General features: G+C 44.1%; 1 protein-coding gene across 1 annotated transcript in view; it reads left to right on the forward strand.

The window, feature by feature from the left end:
- ptprn2 (protein tyrosine phosphatase receptor type N2) overlaps positions 1-12,500 on the forward strand; it is a gene marked incomplete at its 5' end in the record, with an annotated part of 175,919 nt that overhangs the window by 134,885 nt on the left and 28,534 nt on the right. The window contains 2 exons of the mRNA XM_080855134.1: positions 6,212-6,427; positions 11,504-11,728. Coding sequence (XP_080711260.1) covers positions 6,212-6,427; positions 11,504-11,728 — 441 coding nt within the window. The remainder of the gene's footprint in view (positions 1-6,211; positions 6,428-11,503; positions 11,729-12,500) is intronic.

The raw sequence follows: 12,500 nt of genomic DNA on the forward strand, positions 1-12,500 counted from the left end.
ATAGCAACCAGTGGATGTGACATGTGCTGAAGACAGGGACTCTAGCGCGCCTGAATATAAAGAGGGGCTCTGGTCCGCTACTTTGTGCTTAAAAAAAAAACCACACAGCTCTCTGTCTTTTCATTCATTGGCACATGAACGCTCAAAGGACTCGGCAGCCTACTGCAGCTTCTTACAAGGCTTGGAAAATCTGGCGGGCATTCCATTCGGTTTTTTTTTTTTCTCTCTCTCTCCGCTTTCTTTATTACCTTTAGCGCTCAGACTCTCTCCCTCGTTCTCATTTGCCGTTTTCCCTCGACTGCGAAAGTATGGCAAGGCAACTGCGGTCTTTCCTTACGTGGGAGGCGAATGGGAGGTTGTTAACTTTTAAGCAGCGGGACCGAAAGGAGGCTGTAGTCCTCAAACCGAGGCACTGTCGGGTGCACTGCTGCTACCGGGTGGTTACAGTAGCCAAACGTGCGGCTCTGGAATAGGAATCTACTATCTCCACGACGATCTCCGCATTTTGGTTCCTCATAATGGATTTAGGTAACTATCCCTATATGCACTTTTTTGTACATATATTTGTAGACACTCAATGAGAACAGGTGAATATCTGTGTGTTTTACGGTTTTTAAAATGCGATTTGTGGTGCAGCAAAACTCAAGCGAGCATCATTCAAATATGTAATAGTGGACCTCCCCATGGGGAGCGTTTTTCGGAGCAGGTATTTCAATGCATTTTGAGGTGAATGTGCATACGTGAATGCATTTGGTTTCAAATAAGCGTCTGTATAACGTGTATGGATACGAAATTCATACATACATATTTCCTGTTTACAGCATACAGATCACGTAGCCTACTATGTTACTACGGTGCGGCACTATTACGCATTGTACTTAAACCGCAGCAGTCTTACCTATAGGCTACTGATGGATGTGGGCGAACATTTAGTGTTCTTAACAAATGCGCGATATCTACCATATACCAATCGTACATTAACATCTTTGGGCGTTAATGGTTAAAGACAATTCGATCAACTTTATGCCTCGTGTTTTACGTCATATTGCGACTCAAAAGCCCGTTGCACCTGCTTCACGCGATCCAGAGGACTGATGCGCCGGTCTGTCCTCAGGATAATACAAGTTTCCCGATCGATTGCCGTTAGTTTACCTTGTAGGCTGCCATGGATCAGCTAGGTTACTACTAGAGATAGTTAATAAAAACCTCATATTTGTGGACGGGTTCAAACCAAAACTCAGAAATGTTACTAAACAAGTCTATAACAGGCACAATTTGAAAGACGCTCAAATATGTTTATGCGTCTCGTTTTATATGGTTATGTTATGGGATCGGTCATTTATTGATATTCTAATCCAAACAGTGTACGATTGAATTTGTAAACTTCTATGTATTTACGTCGCTTATACCAAAAGGAAGGCTAATTATTATTTTGTGAAGTGAATTTAGAAAGTGTTTGGCGGTTGCAGTTACAGTTTACCTCAAGTAATTTTAAGATCATGGCAAAGCAGGTTGTCAGAATTTATTTCCACCCAGTCATACTCGGAAAAGTATCTTGACACCATAATTTACATGCAACATGTAAAATACAGTTCAATCTACAAATAATTTTAAGTCAGTACAATCCGTAATACCGTGAAAAAGAATTATGATCAAGGCAACATTCAATTGTAAAAAAGAAAACCCATAAAAACATCAATTGTTCTTGTTTGTAGTGTCTGTTTTGTCATTCTAATTTTAAAAGAAATTTGACAGCTAAAATAGATGATTGCAAAGCAAAATTCATTCATTACCTCAGCCTAATGGTTTTACAACTATGATTTATGTGAGATCCAGTCATGCCAAGTCCAAAACTATCAACCATGTTTGAATCACAGGGCATATACAGACAACACAATTGAAGAGTGTCTTAGTGACCATGTGGATTATCTTTATAATGTAAAATGGAAATTGCAAATTATGCGAGTAAAGGCATAAGTGTATGGTTATGTGAGGTGTGTTTTCATATGGTTATTTATTTACTTAAGATTTTTTTTCTCTGGATGAGTTTGAATGGAGTGGGTGTGGGCCGTCCGTGGACAGCATTGTGATGCTCAGGGCTTTGGACAGTGATCATTGTGTGTGGAGAGAGCGAAAGGGCGACCGTCGCTCTCCCTCTCTCCTCTCTCGCCCTCTCAGCCTGACCTTTCCTCCGTCATTTGAATAAGCCAGAGCCTCCGAAATCCATCTGCCCTTTGTCCCCTGCTAGATTCCTAATCCCTCGTTCCCTTTCACAGGGGGAAGGAAAATAGGGAGAGGGAGAAGGAGAGAAAGAGGGAGAGAGAGGGAAAGAGGGAACAGGGGTAAAAACTTCTCCTCATCCATACCTCTCAGCACATTGCTTGTAAGAGACAATGCCCAGTATTAAGGAGTCCTGACCTTAGTTCAAGTGAAGTGATCAACTAGAACCAGCCAGCTGCTTTAAAGAAATTAGCTCTTGCTGGATTTTAAAAAAAACGTGTATTGTCTGTGCATGCAGTATTCCATGCTCTCAACTTCTAAGAAAATACAGACATTGGATAAGTCCATTTGTGTGTTTGTGGTCAAATATGTATTTTTTTTAAAGAACAAGAAAGTGTCCTTAAATGTATACAGACATCAGACCTGTCTCACTATATCTTTATGCTGTCAAAGCAGTACAATGCTTAACCTGTATTAACTACAGCTAGAGGAGAGCTAGTTTTATTTAAAACTACTTTTATGTTATTTCTATTGCTGTTTAAAGTCTTCAGTTAATATTGCTTTATATATTTTGTATGGCTAAAATACCAATATATATATTTGAAATCAGCACCTGTATTTTACACTCTACATTATATAAGAATACGCCATTAGCCAGTTGGTCAAACCATATGCTTTAATTTGAGAAATATTTTAGTTTGCCTGCATCTTTGCAGCAATATTTTTATTTGGGCTTTTTCATTTTGCTATTTGTAGGTTAATCTGAGACAGTGCCTTGAAGCATTTAATATGAGGCGTGCATTCAAGCTGCCTGTCTCTGGCTACGTTTGCTCGCGTGAATTGGAAAATTTGCAAGTCCAATTTCATTCCCGACAGATGAACAAAAAACTCCTTCCTGGCATAATGCAGACTCTCTCTCTCTCTCTGTCTCACTTTCTCTCTCTCTCAGTCACTCTCTCTTTCTCACACACACACACACACACACACACACACATTTCCAGCAGAAAATGCTTATTGGCTGTGAGGTTTTTTCCTTCTCCTCCTGAGAAATTTGAAAATTTGACACATATTGTCATGTGGGTGCAGAGTTTATAAATGATCCACTTCCATACAGATCAACAGTTTCCCACAAAAGGACATATAAGCAGACACTCCCGAAAAGACAGGACCATTGTCCAGCTGTGCAGAGAGTTTCAAATAAATAATTTGTTGCTTTGTAAATTACCCATGCCTTCATTAGGCTAAATTAAACTAACTGTGCCATCAATAGTAATCTCCCAATAAATCATTTGGCCTGAAATGTTAGAATTTGTTATTGCATTTTAATAGACTGATAAACAAGCTCACACCTTGTCCCATATTTCCCTCCTAACCCAACCGAGGTTATTAAATTATAAAGCACAGTGTAGTTTGGCATGTCCATGTGAAATCCGTTATTTCCTGGAGAGGCAGTACTGTCCTGCGTGTTCTCTTTTACGGTTTTGCCTCCATTTTTAAACCACGCTCGCTCCTATTTCCTTTCCTCGTTACTTTGCCGGCCAATAATGTGGTTAGTGGAGTTTAATAGCAGGCCATCATTTACATGGACATTCACTGACCTCAGTAAGCACTGGACTCCTCTTGCCTTGATGCATTTGAACATATTCTCATCTACGCTCTTTTTTACTGTGCATTCGTGTTTTACAAGGATGTGTGGATTGTATGGATTGCCATGTTCACATAAACTGTTTGATGGTTTTCCTTTCTTTCTTTTTTTTTGTATTTTATTATTTAATTTTTTTTCTCACTCATTCCCTTGAATTCTTTTCTCTGTGGCTGTGTCTTTCGCCCCAAACCTTATTAACAAGCCCAATGCATTTATTCTATTTAGTCATAATTAATTGTGGACATTATTTAGCCCAGCACAATTTTCTTTTCATGGCCATCTTTTCATGTCGGAGATCTTTTCATGTAATTCGATTGAGAGCACTAAGCTTGTGGAGGGAAGGAGGGAGGGAGGGAGGGAGGGAGGGGGAGGTTATCCCTAAGCCTATAGCCACACTGAGGACATCCTCCAGTCTGCTCCCTCTGCTTCTCTCTACGTTTGATGTGCACAAAAAAAAAAAAAAAAAAAACGTTCCTGCCACACAAAAGCACAGAAATGCCAAAGAGAGAAAAAGGGCCTTACTCCATGGAAACCCGAAATACAATTAAGCAAGCCGTATGAAAGATATATTTATTTTTTTCTATGAGAGAGAAAAATATATATATGAAAGGGGAGCGATCAGCAGCAGCAAATACAGGCTGATCCTCAGAAAATGTAAAGAAAATAACATTGAAAGTTGGTAGAATTGAAACATAATTTCCTTAATTTTTGATTGAGAAAGCTCATTGCAAGGAGTTTTGTGTGCTAACACTTAATAATATCATGAAAACCATCAGGAATTATGTATTCAGGTTTATCATATATAAGACATAATACATACAGTATTCCCTCATAATTTGCCAAGTGGAGGGGAAAAATGCTAATTGAAAGTTAAGAAGGGAAGGTTATCTAACGCTAAGAGAAGGAGTCAGCCCTTCTTTTTTCCACAATGCTTGATGGTTGTCCTTGAGCCTCAACAGCTTTGATGACTATTTGATGCCCTCTGCATTATGCATTCCTGTTCTCCTGCATTTTTCCCCCCAAATTTTTTTTTCTTCTTCTTCTTCCTTTGCTGAAGTGGAGCTCCCACTGCAGTTAGATGTATAGCCGGGTCCCTTGCTGAGCCCATAGAGCCCCCCCCCTCCGTTCTTTCAGGGAGTTTTAATAGTGTGGAATAAAAGCAGAAAAAAAAAGCCTTCAGGTCTGACCCACACTCCGAGGGCCCTGGCTATTCAGCCTCACAGGCGTTTGGAAACAATGCCTCTCCAATTCTCCTCCAGCTTAGCCCTGGCTGTCACCCCACCTCCCGGGGGGTTAACAAGCCTGACAACCCCACTTCTGTGGGATGTTTCTGGGCTGGGTCCTTCAGAGAGCCCCCCTCCCCATCAACCAAACCACCCACCCCTCCCTGTCTATACACACCCTTCAATGCACCAAACACCCCCCCCCCCCCTTACCACTACCCGTGGCCCCCTCCTTCACCCACCTCCTTCACCCCCTCACTATAAACTGAGAGGTCCGAGCCAGGGATGGAGTCCTGCCCAAACCCAGGGCTAGGAGGCTAATTAGCTACAAGCTTTTACAGTGAAGACCGACCCTAATTGCCCAATGGTGGCATGCTTAAACCTGCCAAGACAAGAACGAGCCTCAACTTCACAGGCTCAGCCACGCTGTGTGAGTGCATGTTTGTGTGTGTGTGTGTGTGTGTGTGTGTGTGTGTGTGTGTGTGTGTGTGTATGTCTGCACTCTACTGGACAGCAGGAACAGGAAAGTGGAACCTGGCTAGGTTGAGTACACCCACATAAATTTAGCATGAGAACAAGATGACTTGGCTGCCTCTGGGCTACCAGCTCCGCTGGTAAGAGATAAGGGTTTTCTGGCCTTGAGGGTCATTGTCATGGGAGAAATTCAGTTAAATTGCATCTTTGTTTTGAACCCCTGAAAAGATTTGTTTTTCTTTCTTACCTACGTACTTAGTCACTTGGCCCCACTCTCTAGCAGGAGACCAGAGGCTGTGGCTCGTTTCAATTGCAGTTGCTTTTGAACAATTCTCTGGGAAATGGTGGCAAGGCAGGTGCTTGAAGTGAATGAAATTGGGTGTAATTTCCAGGCAGAAATCCCAGATTAACAATGTAAAGTGTATTCATACCAATATACACTTTTGATTACTTCCCCAGGCCTTAAAAGATGCACTGATACTCCTGAGGAGATATTGCCACATAAAATGTGATAAGTCGCAATAATGCATTATCTGTCCACATTTGCATTTGTTGTCATGAAGATATGGTTTCTGTCAAGATAATTAGTTTTGGCTAGTGAGTCACTGTTTTAAATGTAGACTCCATGTTCTCTCTCTTCTTCTTTTAGAGGAGCAAACTGAACCAGATCCCCATCGTCAAACACAGCCATGTGGAGTCCAGCAACTTCCTGGTTTTGACGGTGGTCTCCATGGTTTTTATCGTCATGGTGCTGGGAGTGTCGGGGGCGTTGTACTGTCTGCGCCACCACTCCCACCTCAAGCTAAAGGAGAAGCTCGCCAGCCTGGGGACTGACACCAGCGCCGATGCCACGGCAGCCTATCAGGTAAGAGCTGCCACTCTCCCTTCACCAATCACGTCACAGACTCACAAAATCTTCCACTGGCCAAAGTTGCACGCTCGTGTGGATCAGGATATCCTGTGGTTGTTCGAGCTTGACGTATTTCTGCGTTTTTTTGTTGATATATTAAGTCCTGCACGGGGAAGAAAACAGGGTGGGGGGGTTGTTTTTTTTAAGTCTTATTTAAAAACGAAGCTATACGCTATGGTGGCTGCACTCAAGGTGAACCTCAAATCACGTAGTCATCACCTGTATGCGGTTACACAACTCCGGGCCAATTAAATGCATTTTTACGTCAATCCCGCATCCTCTCAAGGCTTTGGCGAGCCGAGCACTGACGGCCACTCACGTCCTCCGCACCTCATTGTTCCCTTGGACGGAGGGATGGGGCCAGATGTCCTTGTGTGCCAGCAGTGTTTAATATGAACGCCAGCTGAAAGGAGGGCCTTTTTAGCAAGGAAATGAGTTTGTTGTCTGACCTTTTTCTTCTGTGCTGCTGCTTCTACACTGGGGTGGTGGCTGAGCCGTATTGATTTTATTTTGTTGGGCTCAGCTGTGCTCAATATGAGCGGAGGGCAGGGGTGCAAATCCGCACGTCACTTTCCCATTTTCAATATTTAATCACGTCTCCGGCTGCAGAGCGGCCCTGCCCATGAATATCGGCACGATTATTGCACACGAAAGAAAAGACTCAAGGTTGTATTGATATGACTGAGGCATGTCTCTGTGTGCATGTCACCCATGACGGTGGTGGGTGGCTACATTGTCTGTTCATTTCCGGTTTGTAATTATAGGCCATCGATTTATTTTTAAAGACACAAGGATGGGATTTTAGAGCTTGGTCTTCGGCAACTTTTGGCATTAGCAACCGTCAGGGGAGACAGGCAGCTGCAGGAAGCCGTGTCTGTGAAAATGGTACCGAGCCGAAAGCGCACAGTGGTTCGCCGCGTCCCTGTGGTTGCCTGGGATTTCCCCCAAGCTGCTGTGTCTGTGCAGGCAGCGGGAAGCCAGGAGGCTCTACATGGCTACATGCAATTAGCTGCCGTTTTTGCCTTCCTGCATTCAGAACAGATGACCAAAGACACCAGGGGGGGGAAATGGGAAAGGCTGGGAGTGTGATACAGTGTGTGTGTGTGTGTGTGTGTGTTTGTGTGAGCTTGCTGTTGTGTGTATAAACATGGCTGCCCAACCTGCACAGTGAGCTGTCATCCTCCCCATTAGCAGGCGAATATTAATGTGAGGGGAGTAAGCCAGGAGAGCTTGCCCACACTCGGCACTCTCTGCCTGGGCTGCCTCACCTCCCTCTCCTCCCCCTCCTGGTGCCTCTGGCTTGCAGGAGGGCTGTGGCGGGTAAGCATGGGGGGGGGGGGGGGGGGGGGCGGGGGAGCGCAGTCACACTAACTCTCCCACCCCCGGCCCTCCCCCACGCCATTCTGACCCCCACCTGTCAGCCCTATGGTTCTCTCCTCTCTTTAAAATGATTTTATTGCTTTTATTTTACTGCTGCAGTACATTTCCTTCTGGACAGGGGTTGTACTACAAGAGTGCCTTATTGCTTTTTAAAACTGATATGAGTAGAGGAAGCAAGTCACAGCAAGGCTATGTTATGGGGAGATATTTATCTGACCGTGTGTGGTTGAATGTCTGTTACTGACTGTGTGTGTGTTTGTGTGTGTATTTTTGCATGTTCTTTTTCGATGTAAAATACAATCTATGCTACTGAATATGTGACTAAGTCTCATATCCAAATAATTTTAATGTGAGTGTTCTATGTTTTTTTTTTATTTATACATATTATATATATAAAAAAAATCCAAGCAACTATGTGATGCAATATTAAGAGTGTTTGTTCTTCACATGAAACCCAGGCGTTTGGCAGACATTTAAACATGCTCTCCTGACACGTGCTTGTCTCTCAGTTGCTCCTCCTTTCTCCTCGTCTAAATCAGAGGAGCTTGATCAGAGTGATCTCGGAGCCGCAGATTTGGCGAGCGGAGAGCGTGGAACCCTTTTCTCCTGGATCCGGTCTCTTAATCGCGTATGGAAATCATCCTCTACGTCAGGCCGCATCAAACAAGCCTTCACCCGCACTGATACCCCCCCCCCCCTCCCCATCCACTCCTTCGCTCGCACTGACCCCCCCACTCCACACCCTCCAATATAATGGCCAAATCTTCAGCTCCGATAAAGTAGACACTATCAAGGGGGTTTCAAAGATATGATCGCTGTCTTCAAACAATGAGAGCTGCCTCTATTTTTCTCTGTCTCCCTCTCTCTCTCTCTGTCTCTCTCGGTCTCTCTGTCTCTCTTTCTCTCGTTTGCTCTCTCCGTCTCTCTCTCTCTCTCCGTCTCTCTCTCTTTCTCCATCTTTCTGTGTCGTTTGCGCTCTCCCTCTTTTCTCTCTGTCTTTTGGTCCCTGTTTTTTTTTTTTTTTTTAAACTCTCAATTTGAAGAAAATAACTGGCTGGGTAGACAGAGCCTCGGCTCAGAATCTGTAATGGCGCAGTGAAGCATGCTGGGAGTAGAATCAAGTAATTTAGGGTAAGGTAATCTTCATTGTTGGGAAGACGGAGGCAGAGCCAGAGCTCTTTTCACACCCAGCAAATGTTTTTTTTTTTTATAAGGACACAGACATTAGCAGGGCTAATATGGTCCTCAGCTTTGTCTGCTTGGCCCATTTCCACGTCTTTAATGATGGATGTATTTTTTAATTCAAAATTAAAACATGATGAATTTGCTGAAGGGTAAAACATTTCTGTGCAAAGGACATTTTTTCACACACAATGAACATACTAGCGTTCTGTGTTACAGCTGAGTTGAGTACTGTTCCTTCAGCTGGCTAGCTATATTGCTCTTTTGTTTTAGCCTGAAATCTATATTCATATATTTACAGAATATACCCAAATATGCCTCATTTTTCATCTCAGACAAGTATATTTGTTTATATGTACTGTATAAATATGTTCCGAGGCAGTAGGGATTTGCTGCATATAATCAATGTATAACTACGAGAACATAAATATGAGAGAAACAAAGGTATTTGATGGATCATTCAACAATTTTGAATACATTTAGTTAAGTTCTCTTTTTCATTTCTTAATTTATACCTCTAAATGACAATAACTATGTCTTATGCTGTTGCAACGTAAGTGCATCTCCTTATGCAAGAATTTGCACTGAAATTTAAAAGAATCGTTTTTTATGCCTTTAACCTAATCAGTAAACTCTCGGCGTGGGGAAGAGTAAAACAAGGTTTCAGCATATAGCTTTAAATATGTGCACATCACGAAACGAAACGACTGAGGGGTGACGTTGCGCTGCGGTGGCCAATGTCCTAGAGGATCTGAATTATGCTCTCAAACTATTTATTCCAAAATTTTACCCATTCGCTTACCGCAACCCCCTCAGTTAATCACGATTTCTCAAATCCATTTTTTGCCCCTCTCCTAAACCCTTAAAAGACCTGCAGTGGCCTTTGGAGAGCAATGTTTCATCTGTAATTGCCCACAGGCCAGCAGTGGTCTCTGTCTTCCTGTCAGTCGTTGTGTGTGTGTGTGGGGGGGAGGGGGGGGGGGCATTGCTTATGGCCCCGTGACTCCCGCCTCAGGGGCTCCACTTCCTGCATCCCCTGCGGTGGCTGATGGACGTGTGCAGTGATTGTTCCAGCTGCGAGTTCGGAATGAGTGTGCCGTTCGGTGCCGTGTGGCTCGGCCCACCGGAGTCTATCACCGAACGCTCGGAGCCCCTTGGCTGGTCGCCATTACCGTGGCAACCGCAGCCCATCGGCCTCGGTGATGCTGGCCATCATGGCTCCACTGCTGCCCCCCCTCCCGTGTTTGAACACACTCAGAGATCCACATAACACTGGGGAGAAGGAAAGGAGTGTCTGCTATTCCACAGCAATTCCACTGTGGTGATGTTTCACAAAATCTGATTCAAAGGGAGTCACATCTTCATCTAATAAAAAGTTGATACCCTAGCATCAGGAATCAACCCACACCTCTGTTCTTCATCAAATCATAGGCTTCTGAAGAATATTTGATTTTGTTATATTAGTTTTTTTCGCTCAGCCTTTTGATAACCATCAGTAGCAGGGCTGTGTTGCAGTTTAGTCGCCACTCTGAGCAGGCTGTAAAGATGGACTGTCTTCAACAGTAATGAGTCCGATGGACTCCATGTTTCTCTCTGTAGTGCAACTCCTGGCTTCTCTGCCATTAGTTGCGGCTCCATACTCCACACCTGTCAGAGGTGGAGCCGACTTCACTGCGCCGGCCTGCAGGCTAGAGGCTTTGAAAGGCTGTCAGGGATTTCATGGTAAGGCAGCTTCTCAGCCCTTGCAAGCCCATGTCTCCTCTTGTCCTAATTTGCCGCCGTAGTCCTTGAGAAGCCCTCGTTTTGGTTCGGAGCAGATCTTTAGAAAACGATGGCTGGCTAACTCTTCCATGACTGCAGCCTGCACCTTAGGAGCCGCTGTGGCTGGATCGGACATGGCTTGTTTTGTTCTTTTACATTTGAGGTGACTTAAAGTCGATGGACGAAGATTAGTACTGGAATAACATTATGAAACTGCCCATAGATCTCCTGTTACCCATCTGCCTGCTTGGGTGGTGCACTAAGCATTCTGCAGTGCTGCTGATCAATACAGTCCTAAATTACAAATGGCTAAAACTGTCTTCTGTGGTTTGGCAAACAGCAATATCTATTCTAATTTGGAATGGCACGTTACAGTAAGGATGATTTATTGTGTGCATTAGCCATATGTATGCATATAATCTTCGTCCTCAGGGCTGTTTTGATTAAATATTGCTGTGCAATCAGGCATGCATCTGATTAGTAATGTTCTGGCAGATCTTCATCAATACCCAGACATTACACACATACATCCAAATTCATTATTATTAATGAAAGAACATATTTGTGGTAATGTTTAGGCCTGATTTCAAAAGCAATTTGTAGACATGATTGATAGTGCGATCTGCCATAGAGTTAACGTGGGTTGAATGACCATGTTGTTCAAGTGACTAATCTTCATCATTCCTCCTCCTCCTCCTCCCTGGGCAGGACCTGTGTCGCCAGCGCATGGCGTTGCAGACGTCGGAGCGAGCCGAGAGGGGGGAGCGGCCGGAGCCCCTGGCGCACACGGCACACACCTCGCGCATCAACAGCGTGTCGTCGCAGTTCAGCGATGGGCCCATGCCCAGCCCCTCAGCCCGCAGCAGCACCTCGTCCTGGAGCGAGGAGCCCGCCCAGTCCAACATGGACATCTCCACTGGACACATGATACTGGTGAATAAACACCTCCGACACACACACACACACACACACACACACACACACACACACACACAGAATCATAAATGGACATCGCCACTAGACACATGATACTGGTGAATAAACACCTCACACAAACACACACACACACACACACACACACACACACACACACACACAGAATCATAAATGGACATCGCCACTAGACACATGATACTAGTGAATAAACACCTCCGAGACACACACACACACACACACACACACACACAGAATCATAAATGGACATCGCCACTAGACACATGATACTGGTGAATAAACACCTCACACACACACACACACACACACACACAGAATCATAAATGGACATCGCCACTAGACACATGATACTGGTGAATAAACACCTCACACAAACACACACACACACACACACACACACACACACACACACACACACACACAGAATCATAAATGGACATCGCCACTAGACACATGATACTGGTGAATAAACACCTCCGAGACACACACGCACACACAGAATCTAAAATGGACATCGCCACTGGACACATGATACTGGTGAATCTAGACCTCTGGCACACACAATCCAAAATGGACATCTTCACTGGGCACCTAATACTGGTGAATATACACTCCTACTACACACACACACACACACACCAAAATGGACATCTCTACCAGACACATGATACTGGTGAATATGCACTCCTTACACACACACACACACACGTTTAGAGTGGAGTAGTCATGCATTAATTGACAGATGATCCGG

This window comes from Sprattus sprattus (assembly GCF_963457725.1).
Source record: "Sprattus sprattus genome assembly, chromosome: 17".
In the NCBI taxonomy this organism is placed as follows: domain Eukaryota; kingdom Metazoa; phylum Chordata; class Actinopteri; order Clupeiformes; family Clupeidae; genus Sprattus; species Sprattus sprattus.